The sequence below is a fragment of the Chelon labrosus genome, assembly GCF_963514085.1.
Source record: "Chelon labrosus genome assembly, chromosome: 11".
NCBI lineage: Eukaryota > Metazoa > Chordata > Actinopteri > Mugiliformes > Mugilidae > Chelon > Chelon labrosus.
In genome coordinates, this window is record NC_140344.1 from 10648447 (window position 1) to 10670944 (window position 22498).

A 22498-nucleotide genomic window follows, 5' to 3' on the forward strand; every position below is an offset into this window, starting at 1 on the left:
GTTATGGGGCCCCAACCCCCATTAGCCTTCATGTTCTCCTCGCTCTGGGATGCTATGCTAATTAGGGCTGAGACGGCGGGTCAGTCACTGAGGATACATGGACGTAAGGGTGGCAGGGAAAGGGGAGGGGGGTGAAAGAGAATGAGAGAAAAGGAAAGAAAAGACAGACAGAGGGGGAGATAAAGAGGGAGCGCGAGTCCTAAGAGGGAAAGGTGAAGACATGGGCCCTTTGAAAGAGGATGCCGCCCGCCGTTCACAGTTGAGTCACCTTGTTTTGAACCCATGACCCTAAAACCTCTTTAAAAAGCGGGTGAGTGGGTCAGTGGTCAGGCCGTAACGGAGCCCAGTCTGAGGCCAGCCAACGCTCTCACAAAAGACCTCACATCAGTGATTCTCCAGAGCAGGAGGTGGGAGGAGACGAGGGAGGAGGAGAGCAAGGAGGAGGTACAGGGGGAGGAGGATTTGATGGGCTGGTGTTTAGCATTCGAAACATGCATGAGGGGAAGAAAGGGAGGGAGCGAGAGAAGGAAAGTTCTCTTCTCTCCTTAACCTTCTGCCCTCTAGGAGTCTTGCAGTGTGGGCCCATGTAAGTCTCATATCCCTTATATCCTTTCATCTGGCTCCATCTCCCTCCTCGCCATGTTAGGTCCTGGATCAGCCCAGTCTAGCGAGGAGAGGTTAACAGGGGATAGCTAACATCTTAATCCAACTACAACAACCAGACTAAACAGTAATGGTCCTGAGATTGTAGCTCCCATACTGCTCTCAGCCTGTTTGTGGGAGAAACATGTTGTGTTTAGTCACACCAAGTGGTTTGTTTGTTAAGATGCAACCTCATAACCTCACTTGAGCTGATTTGGCAGTATCACCACAACTTTCTGGTCTTTATTGGAAACTGAAAGCAATGGCTTGGTAAATTTGTGCTCACCAAATATTTTGCACCCAACACTGATTAATGTCACCCAAAATCTCACTGTGGTGCTATATAAAGAAACAGGGGGGTCACCAAAGCAACCAGACCTTGTGGATATCTGTTCAAAATTAAATGTCCATTTAATAGTTGTTGTGACATGTCCGTCTGGACTGAAGTGGTGGACTAACCCACTGACTGACAATCCCTGGCTCCATCTGTAGAGCCATGGTTGGTTTCTTCATTGTGGTGATCAGGCAATGCGCCTCCAAAGTGCGAAGGAAGTGGGGGGTCTTTACCACATTCAACCACATTCAGTGTTTAGCTAGCCGTTCCACAGATTACTGCTGGCAGACCACTTTGGGAAATCTCAATATGGGTACAAACTACCCGTAGGGAACCCATTCAGATTTGGTAGGTCTTGCACTAATTTGCTTCTGACGTAAATACCTTTTTTTTTTTTTTTGTTATCGCTGGGGCAGCCTGTTAGTGAGTGATCAAAGTATTACAGAAAAATGTAATAGGCCGGTAATGTCTGAATACAGTCGAGATTCTTTCCATACTGAGGGAACTTGTCAGGAACATGCCAAACTGATATATCAATGGCAACAAACAGTTGTTCAATGCAACGTAACAACTTCTAGTTAGCCCATTGCTCATTTATTGATTTAATGGGTCACCTCAGCCATCACTTAAACCATTTTGTAATATTTTGCATTTTTGTGTGTTTTATTCATATGAGCATAATTGAGGACAGTTTTCTTTAAATTGCGTCAGCGTGTGCGTCAGTGGTGGCACCACTTTTGTTTGTGGCGCTGAGGCCCCAGTTCCATCTTCATGCAGGGTGCTTTTTGAAGTAGAGCAAGTTGAAAGAGAAGGGGACCCTGCACCGACACTCACCTGCCCACACAATTGCTCTTTTATGTGGTATTTCAGTGCGGTGTGTTTGTGTGCCCATGAGTGCGTTTGTAGTCATCCTTCTGCCTCTTGAGTCTGATAATCTGCAGGCCCAGGTCAGATGGTTCTCCTTGATTCTTTTGTTACATTGTTCATTCTTTACATCTCTTGATGCCTCTTTTTTCATTTGTGGCTTTCTTTTTTCTTGTGCGGTCTTAATGTAACACACCTGTTGCGTCTTCCCTTTTCATGTCCTGACCCCATTTTTGTAGCTGTTTATTCCTTATTAAGAAGTCATGACTTTGAGGCTTTGCAAGATTTTTGTCACCCTCCTGTCGCACTAGGTGTCAAATGTGGAGGACTACAAATATGGAATCTATGGGGAAAACTAGCAGTAGATTTGGTCTTACCAGTTAGCACAGTATCGGTTTTGTAGTTTCAGATAGACCTAAGCCTGCCATGTCATCAGACACGTCACCAAGTAAACTTTCTGAATGTCTGTCACCTCTTGTGCCCGCATTGTCTGGGTTGAGTTTTTTGTTCCATCGGGTTATGAAACAAAATTGTGACCGCATTGGGTAATTGAGGTCAATGCTCAAATAGTGGAGTGAGGCACGTCCACTAAATAAAGGCAGGAAAAAAGTTTGTTTGTACACTGCTTAGTTAAAATAGGGCAACGGCCCTCTGCAGGGTTTGTGGCTAGTTTCTCTCACTCTCTCTCTCTCTCTGTGTCCCTTTCTTCTCCGACTCTTTCCTTCTCCACTTCTGGCTTTTTCTCTCCCTCCCGCCCTCGCTCCCAGTCTATTGCTTTCACAGAGCACCGAAGTGAGTAATGCGGTCACATGACCTCTTGGCGGCGCGTCTGTCATCTGGCTCAGTGGGCCGTACACTAACGAGGGCATCCCATCACTTGTTGTCTATAAATACAGCCACCACCCTCCCTCCCCTTCATCTTCTCTTCTCTTGCTCTTTCTCCTTTACTCCTCCCCTTTTCAGTCCCTCTCACTCTTCAAAAGGATCCTGCCTGTGTGTCAGCGCGTGTCTGTTCGTGCGTGTGTTCTGATTGTGTGTGCATGCAGACACTGCAGAATTACCTACCCTTAACCGTAAGCACACATGCACACAGGCAGACGTGTGTGTGTGTATGTGTGTGTCCATGCAAATTAGGGGCCAGCCAGCATGGTCAATAAGCGGCTGTCAAGCCAAAGCCAGGGACCGCTTGGCCTTGTATCAGTAGCCCCACCCTTTGAAGTTCCCTACGCTGCTTCTCACCACGTCATTGCTTGGTGGGTGGCAGAGAGAAAAAAAACAGCAATGGAGCTAGAATAAACTGTCATGATTTGTTGTTAGAGTTTTTATTGACTTTTTACTGTCAACTTGAGAGTGGTTTTGACAGAGACCTCCCTTGAACCACATTTTGAGGGGAATTCACTGCAAAATGACAAATTTAGTATTCCAGTGTTTTTGATTTCATTCAAATAATGACGACCGCTGGCCGAGCTGTTCTTAAAATATAATTTCAAACGCTCTCAGATGCTTTTAATAGGGGCTTAATTGAGTGGTTAGTGTAAGTGAATAAACGGGAAGTTGTTTTTGATTTCCAGAACATTCCTCAGAAAAGAATGACAGCCTGCTCTGGTTTCAGCCAATTAGAGTGAGATAGTGAGGTCTTGAAAAGTGGAGCCAAGGCAGAATGGAGTCTGTTGGCGGAGGCCGTGAGTGTTGGCTGGAGCTCCACTGGCAGCCTGACAGGCTTGTGGTACGATGCTGGGCAGGGGTGTGTGTTTGTGTGTATTATTGTGTGTGTGCGCGTGTGCCTGCATGGGAGCTTGGGATTGTGAGACTGGTATCAGTGTCACTCGCAGCTAATCTCTGGATGTTTGCAGGATGTTACCACTTTGATTTGCCGTCGTCACAGACATATCTGTGGATTTGGGCTAACAAGAGGATTGCTGTTTTAGCATTCACGTAGTTTGCTGATGGAATTACTGTGTCCGGTAGCCACTGAGTGGAGCTTTCACTGCTTGGCTGTGTAGAAGTCGAGATATGTATTTGCATGACTGTAGTAGAGTGTAGTGGCATTGTGCCAAATACTTTGTGAAAAACTATGTATTCACTGGATTAATTACAAAATGACAGGAACTCCACAAAAATGTGAAAACACAACATCTGACACACACAGTGAAACCCTTATAAAAACCGTTATGATCATGTCACCTATAATGATTTGTATTAAAGCCCCACATTTCACAGCCCACAAAATCCTGAATGCTAGTCTTTTGCTTAGTGAACAGCTATCCAGGAATTGTGGGACTCATTCCAGCTGAACTATGTTTAAATATTTGAGTTTTAGATGGACAAACTAGTGATGTTTAGCAACCACAAATCAAAGATGTGTCTGCCGTTTTAATTGACCCAGTGATGGAGTGAAGCGGTGCATGTGTATATGTCAGCACTTTATTTTTAAACAGATGACAACAGAACACTTGAACACACTTTAAGAGCAACTCTGCCACAGTGTGTTTTTTAACTTTGTCAGAATATGAACATAGCAGAGCTCCTGACAAATCTAAAAATGGTCAGAGAGGTAGTGGACGAGTGGAGCGGAAGCAGGTGGGTGATATTTAGATTGGAAGCTAGCACCCCAACAAATACCTTAAACCAAAGCCTTAAAAAAAAAAAAAAAAAAAAAAATGTACTGTCGTCATGAATAGGTGAATCATATATAGGGATAAGGTCTGTTTTTCTTTTGTTACAAATCTTCAAATATGTTGGTGTATCTGCTATGATGGGGGTTGGCTTGTTATTAGAGAAAGCCTCAAGTGGCCATTCAAGGTACTACAGTTTTTGGCACTCCCACGTTGGCCCTATTTTTCAGTCCTGGAGTTGGGAACTTGGTTTAAATGATGGAAAGCAGACATATCTGAAAATTCCTAGTAAATAATAAGGGTTTTAGCAATTCATGTATTAATGTTCTTACTGTTAACATGGTGTGAGCTACACAACTCTCACAGAACAAATGGCTCCACTAGTACTGCTTTTGTTACATACTTGTGAACAGTAAATGGACAGCTAAACGAAACACAAAAAAATGTCTCTAAAGCTGAAGTATCTGATCGTGATTCTCTTTAGGTTTGTCATCCTTCACGTTACATTTTTTGGTCCAGTTTCAATTCAAAAGTATAAATGGCATGCCACTTTAAGGATTACAGAGGTATGTGCCTCAGCTGTTGTACAGGGGTGATGATAAGTGAAGAAGGCCAACGGTAAACGTGTCTCTGAAGTGCTGAGGTGCGCGTGAATGGAACAGCTGATGTGGCCAAACTACTCATTCACTATAATGACAACTCTTACACTTCTTGGAAAGATGTGGGGGTAGGAGAGATCACAGCGGAGTGGGGAAAAAAAAGGATAGGAAACAAAGCGAGGAGATAAAAAGAGAGAGGTTGGTTGGGGTCATGGTTGCATCATGTTGCTCTCTTTTGCTCACCTTCCCCAAGTCTTGTCATTTCTCTTCCTCATGTCTTCGCACCCTTTTAACACAAGGGAAAGAGGAAGTACTAACAGGGGGGAAAATGCATGCCTTGGCTGAAACATGAATGGTGTAAATCCACTCTATAATAACAGCTGTCATTTTACTTGTTTACAATCCTCCATTCACCCAAGGGAAACTACTGTGGCTTCATGCGCTCTATATCACGTCTCACCTCCAGATCAAGTTACAACACATGTAAAAGTCAGTAAAGCCATATTAAAAATCAACATCGGTGGTCCACATTCCTAAATTTTGGCAGGTGGCTCCAGATGTTTTAAGGATAAATTTTCAGATTGCAGCCTGTTCTAATTGTGCATTTTTGAGATGGGGGGTAGGGGGCTTGCTTCGGGGTGTCAGAGACGGAGACCAAGGCCAAAGTGAACTCCTAACCCAGACACATGAGAAAGACACCACAACATGAAAGGTCATGCTTTTTGGAAATGGCCGTGTTAAAATGAAAGAGCGGAATGCTTTTTAAATCAGTCCTCTGCCTTCTCATTCTTGCGTGATGTATGGCTTGGGTTCAGAAATGAGGTGCTCTCTGCAACAGTTTCCTGGCAATTACAGGGCGCTAACTTCCAAACCAGCCAGCCAAGGAGCTCAGAGCAGATGCTGCTGTCCTTACTGTTCCCACTGCAGGGGTTAGTCTGCTGGTGACTACTTGCTAGTGGCTGTATGGCTCAGCTTGTCAAAATGTATTCAGTCCATACTTTCAGAGCCAAGAAACAAAAGTATCATTGTTTGTTAAGTTACATAAAAGAAGCAAGCGTGTGTTATGTATACATATATGCACATCCTGATATAAGTTGATGAGTCAGCATGTGTCTTTGTTAAATTCCTTATTTGAAACACATGCTAGTCACAGCTGGACAGGTTTCTCTCACAAGACCTTCAAATGTCTCACCACATTCCCAACTGAGGGCATAATTTGACAATCTTTCTAGGAAAGAGTTTGCCTGTGTCCCTAATGCTTGTTTGAGACTTGCCAAGTCTGCCTTTCAACTCTAACCTGCATGATGATGTGTTTTCCAAGTGTGTTTGTGCACTTTGGGGAGAGGCTAATTGGAATTGAGCGTGGCCCCCAGATGCCTCCAGACCCTGGCCGATCCCTCTCACACTTACCACTCATTCACACATGTGCACACGAACGCATAGTCTTGCGCATGCTCACACCCACCCCAGCACACACACACACATCACCACACACAGATGTTCTTTTCCCCTTCCACCACTCCCCCCTTTCCTCCTTTCTTTTTTTCACCCACATCACCTTTTCAAGCCAAACAAAACGGTTGTAAACACAGGGTGCCAGCGGGAAGAGTGGAATGCCTCAGAGGCTTACACAGTCTTTGGTCCTCTGTGACAGACAGTCCGCCTTGTGTTTGACAGCTCCTTGGGTTTCGCTGCCTTGTTGCACTGTGGTGGTCTCTGCGTGGCCCTTGCAGTTTCCCATAAGGGGATAAGGGGGATGGGTGGCCGTGGCGGAGAGGAGGTATAGAGGAGATGCTCAGGTCCGGGTTGACAGTCCCTAAATTGAGCTGGGGGAAGGGGGTGTGAGGGCAGGGAAAACTTTTTGCTGTGACAACGGAAAGCTGTTGGATTTACTTCTTAAATGTGTTCCTTTGACAGCTTCTTGAACTCTGAATATTTGGCTCTATTTTTCTTGAGGCGGTTGCTCAGCCAGCAAGGACCAACACCTGTTTGCCTTTTCATGGTGTGAAAACCATTTTGACTCATGTGGTTGTTTTACTGCATTCTTTTCATTGCCTTTTATTGTATTTTGTCTCGTGCTAGTGCTCCATCAAAATGATCAGCACCTTCGTTTTGCAGTAACAGTGGAGTCGGAAGAGAGAGCCAGGGAATTTCTCAAACCACGTCTGGATTATGGAAATGTTTGCAGCTTGTTTAGTCTATACCCTGCAGCTGTTAACACCTGTCTGTCATTGTGCACAAACTTTACACTCCATCATTAGATCCACAAGTGTCCAGTATACACATGCAGATGAGGCCAGGATAGTAGAAACAGTGGTGCCAAACCGTGTATGTTTACATGGGATTGTTTACCTTTGCACTTTTGCAGGTGTTCACCTAAGATGATGTCTGCAAATTGTGTAGCACAAACTGGCCAGATTGGCCATTGTCCAGGAGATGACATTGATTGATATCCTCCCTGGTTTAATAGTGTAATTATAAAAATCCACTGAAGCGGATCTCACGCGATTTTCTTCTCAGATCTCAAGAGTCTTCAGAACAGGCGGTCTTAACTTTTTTTTAATCTGATGTAACGGATTAAATGTCTTGTCTTGAATGGTGGGAGTACGGCCTGTTGAAATGTTAGTAGTTTCATTTCTCATCTGGCCGGAGCTGGCAGTGAAAGTAACAACTGGCAAACCGTCCTCACAAACAGCAAAAAATGTAGTGAAAATGAACACACTGAGGAGTATCCTCCTTTTCTGCTCACAGGTTGAACACTGTGTACCTGAATAAATACACAGCTGAGCAGGAGAAAGGGAGTTCCTGATGTCAAGTCAGTAATGAACTTTGTTCCTCTTGTTATCACAACTCTAGAGTTTCCTTATCATGGTGCCATTTCTCCCCGTGCCTGTGTGCCCGGGCGGCGGGCTACGTACCCAGACAGACGCCGTCTTGTCCTGCATTCTTTCGGTTAAACAGGACCCTCCGATAACTCAGTCACTGAGAGGCGGATTTGGTTACACACAAAGGGAAATGTGCTTGCCGTGCTTTGCTTATGAAAGCAGTGTTAGCACTTCTTGGCAAAAGTTGCATAGTGGGTGCACAGTTTGATACAAGGCGCCTTATTTTCTGGGTTTAATGTATGAAAGCTATGTACTGTATTATGCAATGTTGCACGTACTATGCAAATTTAAGACAACAATTTGTGTAGATTCTCCATTGTATGTGCGGTAGCTAAATCTCAATCAGGCTTATACGAAACTCAGAGACCATTTAAACAATAAGTGTGTAATATTATTTTCTTAAGTCTCAAACTACCATTGCGTTTATTAAATTGCTTCTTCCATTCACCTTAGATTCCCATGTTCCGTTTTTCTCGTCATCACTAGATAGTTTTGAAATCAGTCAAAGAATAAAGATCTAAACGAAGACTAAGAAGGCAAAGAAGAACTTCACTCCCAAATGCTCTCAACACGGTCTGTTTGTCTTCAGTACTGTAGGAGTTGCAGTTATGGTTTAAACATGATCTATGTGTGTGTTTGTGTGTATTCACATACAGTACTGCAGACATGGAATGTGTGTAAACAAGGAGCTGGACCTGCAGCCAGTCCATGGAGAGTGGGGTCCCTGGGGTCCTTACAGTACGTGCTCCAGGTCCTGTGGTGGAGGAACAAGGAGCACCATGAGAGACTGCAACAAACCTGAGTAAGAAAGAAACTATCATCAAAGATTACAAATATATGTACAGGTCTGAAGCAAAATACTCACTAGTTAAAAAAAGAGCGGTCACATCTAGCGTGTTTTGGAAACAAGCAGCTTAAATGAGTTACAATCCGGAGTAACGGCCAGAGAAGGCCTTTATTCCTTAGTGTGAATTCAAATGAAATCAGAAAGCGCCCTCATGCGTGGTGCCTCTGTGGTCTGCCTTTACTCTAGGCCCAGGAATGGCGGTAAGTTCTGTGTAGGTCGCAGGATGAAGTTCCGCTCATGCAACACTGAGCCATGCCCGAGAGGAAGGAAAGATTTCCGTGAAGAGCAGTGCTCTCAGTTTGATGGCAAGCACTTCAACATCAACGGTCTACCTCCCACCGTCCGCTGGGTCCCCAAGTATAGCGGCAGTGAGTACACTCATTACACACACGCAATTTGAATGCCTTGTGGTAACCTAGATTGCAACATCAAAGACGTATACTATTTACATTTAACTACACAATGTGGTTGGAAGTCAATGATACAGAATATTTGGTACGTTTAACCTAAATACTGCATATATGCCTGCTCAGCGGTTACTGTTTATATGACCGAAGTTGTGTGTAGGAGGTTGTAAAGGACAAGATATACAACTATGTAATGTGATGTAATTTTAATGCATGAGGGGGAGAAGATAAAAAATGCTTGCTGAGGAATTCATGGTTGTGAAGGGTAGAGTGCAAATATGTGTGAGTCCTTTTTTGTCATGCTTTGTATACCCTTGAGGTGGCGTCCTTTTGTAAACCTTTAGTTGATACCAATCAACAGCAACATGAAAGCCGTATGCAGCCCTTCCATATGAACCTCCTGGCAACTTTCCCTTTTACAGCCGTATTTCAGTCCCTGCCAAGATAGCCTGCCCCCTGAGACTGCCATCTGGCAAAGTTACTGCAAGTGATTCATTCATTTAACTGATGCTATACAAGCAAACAAGCCAAGCCCCGGAGCAAACACTGTCAGATACAAAGTGATTATTTTTTCTCCAAACAACAGATACAAATTTGGCAGTTCTATTAAGAGTTGGTTGAGGTTTGCAAAACAATGTGAATAGGTTTAAGATCAAAAGTTTGAAGTGTTGCGTTGTTTTTATTTCATCAGCACGGGCAAATCATCTCTCTGTATTTCTTATTGTTATTGTTCCTGATTTTGATGTTTTTAATCCAATCAACTAAATGAGCCGTAGTCCGACTTTTTCCACAGTTTGTTTTGATTCTCCTTCCAGTACTAATGAAGGATCGGTGTAAGCTCTTTTGCCGGGTTGCTGGGACTACAGCGTACTATCAGCTGAAGGACCGCGTCATTGATGGCACGCCGTGCGGGCCAGACACATACGACATCTGTGTTCAAGGCCTTTGCAGGGTATGTCTGCATGTTTCCTCTTCTCCTCTTATAGATTTGTTAATACATGCAAAGAAGTGTGCACACACAAGGTTCACCATTGTAGCCATTGTCTTTAAAATAGTGGTGAGGCGCCAAAGCCACTTTCTTGATGATGTGCTTTGCTAGAATGCACTTATATGTATTTAAATACTGACTCAATGCGTACTTGAAACAGTTTTTTACATCATGGCCAGGGGACTACAGATGAAAACTAGCCTTCTGGATAATTCTGGCTTTTTTAACCATGTGTAATCATGTGTTCTATGAAATTGCACTGTCCCTTTTTTAAATAAACAGTATTTATACTTAGTGGAAACATGAACTGCGGATTCCATCCACTTCTGGCTCCATACACACTAACTTTACATAGATCACATATAAAAAAGCCAAGAAGCAAGTTGGCAATACGCAAAATTGGTGGCACGCCAACAGCGTGAGGTGCTATTCATGCTCAGCTTTAATGTCATGAGCACATGGGCATCGGTGCGATCAGTGTTCACGTCTACCCTCTCCAGACATCAGACAGATGATCCAGCAGACAACCTGAATGAAGCATCAGACATTATTGTGTTGAATGTTGTTCTTGTTTGTCCTTCACCATGATTGATAAGAGCTCTGAGTCACAGACTGTACAAAAGAAAAATACGCTGTCTTGGAAAAGCTGCTTCATTTCCCTCTGTGTTGGAATGAGGGCTAGCTGGTTAGCATGCTAACATCAGTAAATATCTCTGCAACACAATACACAGACACCTTTGGAATAACATTCTGTCACATTCTGTTGAAAGCTAAACTACATATTGCACCTTTAATTTTATCCCACGTTATCATGGTAACTATGTAATACCAGTTGTGTTTTTCAGTACACCCCGTACTGTTACATACTGTACATTACATTCAGAAAACCAAACCTAACTCTCAACCTGCAGAAATTTTTATGTGAGTGATGTTTTGGAACTAAAGGATGAAGCTTCGACGAGTCCAGTGAAGTGTTTGCACTTCTTTATCAGAAACACCTTTACTTTCCAAGTCTGTGGCGTCAAGGTGTCATAGCTGACAAATGTTTAGTTTAAAACACTCACATTTATCTTTGGTAAATGTCACATTTTTATTCTCGCCTCACCTCCGCCTTTTCAGCAAGCAGGCTGCGACCATGTGCTCAACTCCAAGGCCAGGAACGACAAGTGCGGAGTGTGTGGGGGAGACAACTCATCATGTAAAACTCTCGCGGGGACATTCAATGATGCTCAATATGGTAAGTCCTGCTGCTTAGAGTGCTTGTCCTGTCCAGTAATAGATGACTGCTCTCAAAAAAAGTGTTGCTATTAAACATGCAGTATGTCAGCGGCAAGCTATGATAAATGTGATACACAGTAAACACGCTGACATGCCATATGCTCATATTAGGCACTGATGTCATATCTGGTTATGTTTAAGCTTATTAAGCTTGATTTCCAGCAAAAATACATGCCTTGGACAAATTTGGAATAATGCAGAAAAGCAAACTAATTAACACAGCAACCTCACTCCGTCAGGTTTTCAATAGCAAACACAAACCTGACATCATCCCTTTGTACTGTCCTGCTTCAGTGTGGGCCAACTGCTGATTGCATGCAACCCTTTTTAAGTCTGGGCAGAAATGCAGCAGAGCATTAGCATAAAAAGCCCTGGGTGTGGTCTCTATCGTGTTAACTCTGTGTTAGTGTGGTGCTGCGCTTTAGCATCTCTATCCATCTGTTTTCTTTCTGCACTCTTTTGGCTTATGGACTGCGTTGAACCAAACCAGGCACTAACATCAACTCTGAAAATCTGGCTTAACCTTAAGAAAGAGAAAACAAGTGGGAGTGCAGCCCAGGCAGGATATCCCTCTACTCCTGGGTCTGGGCCTGTTTTGTTTACTGTTCACCCTTTTTTTTCCCTGAATGTGTCTTTGTTTCTTGTTTGTTTCAGTGTTATTTTTTTCCCTCCCACTTTTAGGTCCATTCCAAGTCAAGTCCTAGGAAAATTTGTAAAAGCTGAAATGAATCTTCTTTTAAAATTTGTGTTTTTAAACCAAGGCCCGTCATAGATCTCCATTCTTGTGCAAAATCTGTTCAACACCTCACCTAGTCACGGCAGTTACTCTTCAAATATGATGAGCATAGACTCTAACTTATCCTGAATCAATCACCCACAGACTTTCCTGCTGACTAAGATACCTCCCAGTGCACCAACTCCATTGTCCTAACAAAATCACCATTTACTTCCTTAATAGCATTTCCTTGACATGACGATTTTTGAATTTTTCCAAGTGTGACATTTTAAATCCCCACTGGTGGGAACCGTCCCTGGCTGAGGTTTGGCGTAGCATAGTGTAGCTATTATGAAAGTCAAAGACTGCTTTGTTCGCTGATGTTATTGCTGCTACTTTAGTCCCGCACCAGCTCCATACTTCCACTGGAGTTTTCTGCAATCTTTCATAGGTTTTGTGTCTTCAAATCCAACCAATGTGTCAACTAAATGCCAACAAGAGAAGAGGAGTGGTTGTAAAAGTAAAAAAAAAAAAAAATCTTTCCTCTGCAGGCCAAAAATCTACATTGTCTTTTGCTTTGCTTTTGGCAGAGAAAAGCATGTCTGAGGTAAACCTCAGCATTCCCTGAATGCAGCATGGTTGAATTTGTTTCCTCGTGGTGGTGTGTTTGCTATTCATTCCTCGGTCACTCTGTGGTGGCCAGGTTTTGTGTGTGCGGTCAGTTGCTAGGCTTGGGGATATCAGAGGCCTCTAACAGCTTGTGAATACCATGTTGTCTCAAAGGGGGGGCCATGTTGGTGGTTCCTAAAGCTGCACAAGTCTGCGTTTTTATTAGCTCATCCTTTTGGTTGGGGAGAGAATTTGACTTGATGCTATAAACAGTACACTGCAAGGACTGTATGAACATTTGGTTTTTGTTGTGAAGAAATAAGCAAAGCTGTTGTTTTCATCTTAGTCTTCATGAATAGTAAGGGAAATTTCTCTGCAACAAGGCTCGATCAAAAGGTAGACAACTGTAACGCTAACGGCCAGAAACAGCCAAATTAAAGTAGCATCCTTTACAGTGTGGCAGGTAGCAAAGATCTGTGTTTATCTGGATGTGTGGTTTTGTGTAAGGAGCTACATGGCTGACGTGAGGGAGGTATGTAAACCAACTGCTGCCCCCGAGTGGCTCTAGATGTCATGCTAATCGTTGAATCACATAAATCGATTATATTTATCTACCTATCCTTATTTTCAACTAACACATCAAACACGTCAAATTTATCAAATGGGACAGCTTTTAATGAGAGCTTAGCATTTCCAACACTCGCTGCTAATAACACATATTTAGGTATTCAATCCTGTTTTCTTTATATTGTGCTTATTTCATCCCTCCTGATGCCTGTTCAGTCTCCATACCTACATTTTTGTTGTCACCTCTCGGCTTTCACAGACTCTTTCTCTCTCTCATTCTCCCCATTCAATTTTTTTCTGTGTTAGTTTATCATGGGACAACAGGCCCGGTGTAGTAATTACAGGCCAAAGGTAGGTCGAGGAAATAATTACATATCATTTCACGGTCAGACTTCTGAGACTAAACCAAGGCCTCCTGCAGGTTATTTGAGATGACGAGACCTTTTTTTTTTCCCCTTTCTTTTTTGTATTTTTCTAAGTGTGACATTTTAAATCCCTAATTCTTGGACTTCCCTGGCTGAGGTTTGGTGTAGCATAGTGAAGCTATTATGAAACTCAAGGACCGTCCACTGCTGTTATTGTTGCTACTTTAGTCCCTATTGAGACCTTGTAAAAATTGTTTAAATTTCCACGCTTTTCGTCTCACTGTCTTGCTCCATGTGTCTCCTCTGTGCATTTTCTTCTTCAGGTTACAACATAGTAGTGCGCATCCCAGCCGGAGCCACCAACATCGATATCAAGCAGGTCAGCTACTCTGGGAAGCCAGAAGATGACAACTACCTCGGTGAGTGTGCTGTGCGTACGTCAGTACAAGGATGAGGTTTGACGCAAAGCCTTATCATATTTCAGGATTTCTTCAGAAACTCAGCAGTCCAGCCTAATAAGACATATACATTACATCCTTTCAGTTCTCAACTCATAGGTCAATACCATTAGTTCTAACATGATCATAAACTGGTGACCCAAAGCCGTAGGGGTGTGCGCCAATTAAAGAGGACAGGGAGACGTGGGCCAAAGTGTTGTCAAACCGTTTTCATAAATGAAAGGAAATTATCATTTGTATTGAGTATGTAAGGAGGAAACGTGAGGGGCGTTGGTCCATCTGGGTTGGCTGGGAAAGCAAATGGAGTGTCAGCAACTAAGAAAGATAAATGAGGGCGCAATACGTACTAATTAGAGGCATGTGGAGCCCAGGCTGCTTGAAAGTAGATATAGGGGTATAGGGTTAGATGGACCCAGCATGCGTATGTGTGTGTGCTTCTGTCTGTATGTGCTTCCATATGACAGAACCAGACAAAAAAAAAAAAAGAGAAAAGCTTGTGTTGTCAAAACGGTCAGGTGGTTCAAGTCAGGTTCAACATGGTTTCAGTCAAATTGTCAGAAAACACATCTGGCAGAGCCTCATTGCCTCACTTCTGCGAGAAGGTCGGCCCCTGCTGCTCCCAAGGGCCACGACTCCGCTTTGACCAAACCGACTCCGTATTAAATGTGGTTGATATTTGCAACGCGCTGCCAGTTTTGTCACTCCAGCCCATACAGTATGTAGACATTTTTTGTGGAGAGGATCAGCACAGCCATGACATGAAAAAGAGACTATAGCTTTGAAGTTGGAGCTCCTGGAGTTTGAAGCTCACCTTTAGGGAGCAGCACAAAGTCCACATGTTTGGACTTGACTTTGCTGTACTCATTTATTATTACTTGTAAATTGTGTTTTTATTCCACGTCTTTGTTGTCTTTTGTCATGAAATCATTCACTGTATGAATAAAAGAAGGTGATATTTATCCACTATTTAATGTTATGGAAAGAGGCCAAAAAAGAGAGCTCAAGAACACACAAGCAATGCAGTTAACAATATAGAAAATATGACAATAAATCTATACTGATACAACCATAAAAACTCCCCAGAGACAGCCTCTCAGACTGTGGAGAGGCTGTCTCTGGGGTGTCTCTCACTAGTACCCTGAAGCTATTTTTAATTCAGTAAATATACATAATTGCTTTCTCATTTGGCAACTCTCATGTGTGCCGTTGTTCTTTCTGTCTTTTTTCTTCCCGCTCATGTAATGGAAAACTTTCATCTTTTCGCCTGATGCAATGTGAAGTTTGCTCCTTTTTTCCACTGTTCATGCGTTAACGTGAACTTGTTTCTGGAAAACAGACTCCAGAAGAAGTCTGTTCTGCACCAGGCGCAGTTTTAAGATGTTCATATAGGTTCCTTATGTGTGTGAGTGCTTGTCTGTTTATTTTCCTAAGGCATTGGGATTTTTGTCCCCATTTCTGCAAAGTGTCAGCAATGACAGTCAGAGTCTGTGGCTCATATTCGATTGCCTTTGACTCGCTGGCATCCGACAATAGGCAGAGTTCAGTGTAAACACAGTACTGTCCAGAGACTTAATCATATACATTGTTTTGGCATGTACTCGCAGATAGTAATTAACTGCGTGTTTCCTAGAACCGTGATGTCGGAAGTAGAGAAGGAGGTGGATGGTGATGATTTAGGGTTTATGTTTATGTATTTGTTTGTATTTGTGGTCAGTGGAGATGGCGCAGAGTCACGCAGTGTAACTGCAAATAACTGCAATTTAGTGCCACAAGTGTTTCAGCATACCTCCCCTGCAACGGTGCCTTTTCAAAACAATGGGTTTGCAACTCAAAGACTGTTTACTTACTATTTAGTCTGTAATAACAAATGCTGTTTCATAAACAATTCCCAAACCTCCATTCATTAGAGGCCAACTTGTTAAGGAAGCAAGCATTCCTTCTGTAAAGCTTCTTCTAGATTTGTGGTTCTTATCTGTCCGTTTCTTGTTCCAGCCTTATCTGATAGCCAGTCCAACTTCCTCCTAAACGGCAACTTTGTGGTGGCCATGTTCAAAAGGGAAATCAACTTCAAGGGAACAGTCATTGATTACAGCGGCTCAGACACGAAAGTTGAGCGCATCAACTGCACTGAACGCATCGAGGAGGAGCTCGTCCTACAGGTATTAAGAGCACGTTTCTGTGGCACTTTCGTCTTTGTATCCTCTTCTGCAAAAGTTTGCTTTGCTTCTCATTTGGCAACACACTGAGCTAAACTGTGTCTAAATGGGTGATTCTGTGGACAACATAATGAACGGGTAAGTCCTTTGACCTTACTTTCCCACTGTTTGTTCCACAGGTCCTGTGTGTGGGAAACCTCTACAACCCAGATGTGCGCTACTCCTTCAACATACCCATCGAGGAACACAGGGAGCAGTTTGTGTGGGATCCCTCAGGCTCCTGGCTCGAGTGCAACCGCATCTGTCAGGGTAAGACCTCAGCTTGGCTTCCAGATCCCTGCACATGACGAATGGGATCATTTGTCTTTGGCTTCAGAGGGTCTGAATCTGTCCTTACTGAAGAGGCATTAAGACAAACTTCTCAATCCATGTTACCATAAAGTTTAATATTCAACACCAAAACCCTGTAGATGTGTGAAATTTATGGGAACCATAATGCGTCTTACAGCACTTATTACACGGCATCCTATTACATGGATCTAAGTGTCACTGCACATTAGGATCAGGACTTCTCTTGAATCCATTACACACACCCCTTGATTTAAAACCGTACTCCCTCATACTCCAGGACCATAAATCCCCCACCTGGCAACCGCAGTTTGACCCTGACCAATCACGTTGCTCGACACCTTCACCTTAGCCAGTCTTTAACCCAACTAAGCCCCTCAAATTTCCCCTTTTTGGAAGCAAGCTAGTCAGGCTCCCAGTGGGTCAGAGTGCACAAGGGGATCCAGCAAAGAGATGTGTTTGTGGGGTCGGAGACCAACATGGACCCCTAAGGCTGTGTGATGAGGGATTGAATGTCAGAGAGGCGGTCGGACTGTTAAAGGTGAGGAAATGTGATATTTTGACAAGTGAAGTGTCTGCCAGATGTCTGATTCGAACCTTGCTTTTCTTCATGTGTGCGTAGGTGAGCGAAGACGAAAGGCAGTATGTGTGCGTAAGAGCGATCACCTTGAGGTTTCGGACCAACGCTGTGAACATTTACCTCGACCTGTTGCTGTTGCTGAGCCCTGCAACACAGAGTGTGAAATCAGGTGTGCATTATTGCGCAAAGGCACGCGCATACACCCGCCAAACACGACTCCTTTTTTAACATCTCCTCCCTCACAGGTGGCATGTTGCCGGAAAGAGCGAGTGTTCAGCCAAATGCGGCCCTGGCTACCGCAGCCTGGATGTTCAGTGTATGAAGTACAGTCTGATGAAGAGACAGAGTGAGCGGACGGACACTAGCGCCTGTGGAGACATTGCCAAGCCTCAGACCAGAGAGCCCTGCCATGGAGACTGTCTGCTCAAGAGCTGGCAGTACAGCGCCTGGTCTCAGGTACAGTCAGGGGCAAAATGACACTATATGTAGTACACTGCACAAACAGAATGAATGGAATAAAAAAGAAAACACATTGATGTTGATCTTTTCAAGACCAAATTGTGCTCACATTCATAGTATATCATGGCAGTTGACCTTTTTGAAGACATCATAATGCCACATATGCAACAATAAAATATATAACGAACAAAGTTGGCTTCAAAATTTAGCCTTTGAATAGACTGATATTATGAAATTCCTTGAATATTATAGTGCCAGTATATTTGTCTTGTGGTCATGGCTGTACAAAATGCATTCAGACACCATTGTGTATTCCGATATACAGTGCTCTAAGACGTGTGGACGTGGAAGCCGTAGCAGAGAGTCCTACTGTATGAACAATCTTGGCCGGCGGCTGGTGGACAGGGAGTGCAATGAATTCCAGAGAGCTGTCACTGAAACCTGCAACGATCAGCCGTGCCCGAAGTGGACTGTCAGTGAGTGGAGCGAGGTGGGCCTTTACACGCAACTACACATGCAGATATGACTACACACAGACCTTAAATGACTGAATAGTAATGCTTTAATCCAGCGACTATATGTAAAGATGGAAAATGCCAATAGAAATTACGAAGGGATGAGACCAGATTCCCACTAAATATAGTTCAGCTATAGGGATAATCCTAGCCAAGTGTTATACAGGAAGCAATAAATCCTTCCTTTGTAAAAATCTTATTCAGCTCCTGTTGACACAATTTAAAAGATGTATAGATGTTCGCTATTATCATTTTAGAGGCTTCAGTGAAAGGACATAAACTGTGGGTGTTCCATCTTCTAAACAATATAAAGAAACACTTAAAACCCCTCTCCACTATAATTCTCACCCTACCTCACCCATCTCTCCCACCAGTGTCTTGTGACTTGTGGGAAAGGGATGAGGCACCGGCAAGTGTCCTGCAGCGTGGGAGCCGGGGAGGAAAAGCTGAGCGAGCACTTCTGTGACCCGTCCAGTAAACCCTCTGCCGTGGGGAGCTGCGAGCTGCCTGAGTGTGCATCTTGGCAAGTCGGCGTCTGGGGGGCGGTGAGTCCTGCCGACGCACACATGTGCACACACACAGATAAGACGTAGACACGCGGGGGCGAGGTGACTGAGGAAATGGGTTTCATGTGTGGCTGTCTTGGAGCTGTGTCTGTTACCGGGTGTGTGTCTGTGCATGTGTGTGTGGTCAAAGAGAATGTGGTGTGTAGGAGTGATGGTGTATATTTCTAGTTTAAATGTGTGTGTGTGTGTGTAAACTGATATACTGGCGAGTTACAGAGGAGTGTGTGCTCTGTGAGTCCAGCTGCCATTTCCTCCGTGGTACTTTCACTTTGCCCTCATATCCTGCCAGACTAAACCTGAACCACAGTGCACACACACAAACACACACACAAACACACGCACACACACATTCCTCTGCATTCAGATATCCAAATATCTAACAGTTTCTGAATATATTTAGCACTGTTAAGGTAAAAGAGAAACTGAATGAAACATGTATGAATGGATGCCATTCATACTCTAGTTTTTACATAAGGACCTAATGCCCTCCCACACTGGTTTGTGTGAACTTAGATAGTGGTATTTAGAGAGCTGGAATATATTGGGCCATTATTGCCAGTGCAATTATAATTTGCTTCTAAAATAAACTGATCCTGTGGCACTTCCTCTGCTCTCGTGTTGTACCTAATCGTGGGTAGATGGCCTCGTATGCGAGTTAAGAATTGGGTAAAGGGTCAAGTCAAGACCGAGTGTGTGAATGCGAATGCATGTGTCTGTGTGCGTGTGCATGTCAGGGTCTTAGCCAGGCTCTGCTGAGCTGGACCTTGAATGAGGCCCCGTCTAAGATATCAACCTTGACATACTCAGATAGAGTTTGAGATAGCTGGCGGTTGACTGGGCATCTCTCTCCTTGTGTTTGTGAATATATGTGTGTGTGTAATTTTGTCTTTTAGTGTGCAGTGACCTGTGGCCATGGCTACCAGATGAGAGCTGTCAGGTGTGTGTCGGGGAACTATGGTGAGACGGTAGATGACAGAGAGTGCAACGCTGCGGCAAGGCCCAGGGACAGTCAGGTAAAAGAAAAGAAAGAGAAGAAAAGAAAAGCGAGCTGCGGAAATAACTAAGTGATTACCCTAATTTCTCACTGAGTCAGTGTGTTTTGCTCTTAGCATAGACAAATGATGTATGTCATAAAAGACTGGCAGCTTTACTGCAAACAGTATTTATTGCAGATATCATATGCTCCATCGTCAGGAAGCATTATTAAAGAGGCTTCATTAAGGAGTATTGCCCATAAAAATGACCATACATTTGAATATAACATTTAATATTTATAATTTATATTTACATATTCAGTATATGCAAGCTCTATATTGTTTCAAAGTGTTGTTTTTTTCCCCATCTTTCATTTTGAAAAATGATGATTGAGGAATTAAAATGTCCTTAGTCAAGTGCCAAAGTAACACGTTTGGGGGTCAGCAGAACAAGACTAGTAGAGCAACATTAGCATGCCTTAAGAGTCATGTCTCAGGCAAACTGAATGTCATTGTATTAGCTGTGAGTTCAGCATTCACTTTCCTGTTTTCTGTTGTTTGTTCTCCACCATCTCCCAAGTACTACATCTAGCACTCAAGCTGCAGCATGTTTGGTTACGTCTGCCAGCCACTTCTGGTCCAGTATCACTAATGCATCGTAGCTTTTTGAGTGTAAACAGCTACCTGCTGTGACTCAAAAGGAGAGCAGTGGAAGCGATCCAAACAGTACAGCTGTGGGTCTTAAAACCAAAACAATAAGCTGAAAGTCGTTAAAATGCTCAGTGGAGCTCAGGCAAACTGATAAACACTGATGAATGCAGCTTTAAATCTTATCCACTTGAACCCGAAGACCCCAACAAAGGCTTCGCAACTCCTGTTGTGAGCAACTATTAAACCTATTCACTGAAAATATAAAACTGACCGTGATTCAACATATGACCTGTTTGTTTTTTCAGTGTCACTAATGTGGATGTTTTAAATTAGCATCCCCTGTCGGATAACGGCTTATCTTATCTTATCTTATCTTATCTTATCTTATCTTATCTTATCTTATCTCTGGTTAGTTGTAAGCCTATCCAATTGCCTGAAGAGGTATTTTTGTAGTCTTTTTTGGTTAAAACACGCCACACAATGAACTCAAGAATAGAGTGTCGCCAAACCAGGCTTGGTAATATTATCAGTCTCTGTTAAATTTAACTGCTTTGGTTTAGTTTGACCCAAATTTTAATTCAGTGTCACAGACCATAAGGCTTTACCTTGGTGGTTTAATTGTTTTTCTCAAAGATCCCCTCCAGACATGTTTGAAGTTTTGAGTGTAACTTTTGCCTCTTATCTCTGAGAAATATACATATAGATATGCGATTATATGTACTACTGGATTCTCCTGAAATTGTCAGGAGCGTGACATGAAACATTACAAAAAACTATCCAGGACAAGAATTTAGGGACAGTCTTCTAGTGTCAATCTCTAAATGCATTCATCACTCTGCACAGTGACGGGTCAAACACCCAAGAGAAGTAACACTGACTAAAACACATTTTTGAGTTCAGCTGGCCTTTAAGTGTTCTTAGACAGCGTTGAACTGATGACCTTTAAGTCTCCAGATAGGTGATCTGTGACGTCTGTAGGAGTTCAGGTCATCTTGATATGAACAGACACTTTGATATATGGGTCTACAAACTTTAAAATAAATCACAAAGAAGATACTTTAAGCTGGAAGAGTGCAAAATGAATGCAATTGAGAGCATTTCTGTTTGACGTTAATATAACATAACAGTACTCCTTTAAGGTAGAGTAGGTTGTCATTAAAGCATCATACAGACTGGATCTCTGCATTCAAGGAAGATATTTCTGTTGCATATTCACTCCCACTGATCCACTCTGTATTGCACCTAAGAGCTCATTACGCGATACCTTGTTGCGTGTTTGTATCTGCAGGACTGTGAGATGCCGCCGTGTCCGTGGGCCTCTCCTGCACAAAGCACGCCTCGCCCTGACAACTCTGCACAGCTCCTGACCCAGTGGAGATATGGCTCCTGGACCTCGGTGAGAAAACAAATACTGTTCACTGAGTCCATCAGAGCAGATTACATCCTGTAGAATAGACAAAAGCAATGTGTGTTTCTGTTAAATTATATACAAATTGTCGTACTGTTTTGGTCATCATTCTGTGGGTGTAGCTTGAGGGAAAGTTATTACGCATTTTACCTCTGCCGTTGATAGAGAAGAAGACATAACAATATTAATGGAGCAGTTTGTATACAGGGCGTGTTTATGTGTGTTTATTAGAAGGAAGCCGTGCTCCAGTAATGATGGGACTCCTGCATGTGTGTTTACAAATATTAACTTCAACCTCACTGTATATCCCAGCATTCTTTCTGACAGTACACACTGTACACTGCTATGATCCTCTTTGGCATTGTCTCTTCTACCCCCTGCCGCATCTGCACACACACATCCAGACACACGTAGGCCCCAGTGTCTGGGCTGAGAGGCCCCTCTGTCTCCCTGATACTTTGCATTGTTACTCGTGGCAAATGAAAACCAGATTCCATCTAAACATGAGTCTACGGTTTCTCAGATTGAACCCCGTCTGTCAATCTGAGAGTTGGTGAGCTCACATGTCAAAGAGTCCTGCGCGAGTGTGGTCTTACACACAGACACGCGCGCACACACGCGCATGCACGCACGGCACATGCACACGATCCCCATGCAGCGGAACCGCC

The 22498-nt window shown here is 43.3% G+C and overlaps 1 protein-coding gene across 1 annotated transcript in view; it reads left to right on the plus strand.

Moving 5' to 3' along the window:
• Positions 1-22498, plus strand: part of LOC311495651 (A disintegrin and metalloproteinase with thrombospondin motifs 20) — a 77086-nt gene that overhangs the window by 27211 nt on the left and 27377 nt on the right. Inside the window, exons 12-24 of the mRNA XM_084555176.1 lie at positions 8596-8741; positions 8973-9154; positions 10009-10145; positions 11301-11418; positions 14039-14134; positions 16166-16332; positions 16509-16638; positions 17300-17426; positions 17503-17713; positions 18042-18206; positions 18606-18776; positions 19691-19810; positions 21711-21818. Of these exons, the coding sequence (XP_084411302.1) occupies positions 8596-8741; positions 8973-9154; positions 10009-10145; positions 11301-11418; positions 14039-14134; positions 16166-16332; positions 16509-16638; positions 17300-17426; positions 17503-17713; positions 18042-18206; positions 18606-18776; positions 19691-19810; positions 21711-21818 (1878 nt within the window). The remainder of the gene's footprint in view (positions 1-8595; positions 8742-8972; positions 9155-10008; positions 10146-11300; positions 11419-14038; positions 14135-16165; positions 16333-16508; positions 16639-17299; positions 17427-17502; positions 17714-18041; positions 18207-18605; positions 18777-19690; positions 19811-21710; positions 21819-22498) is intronic.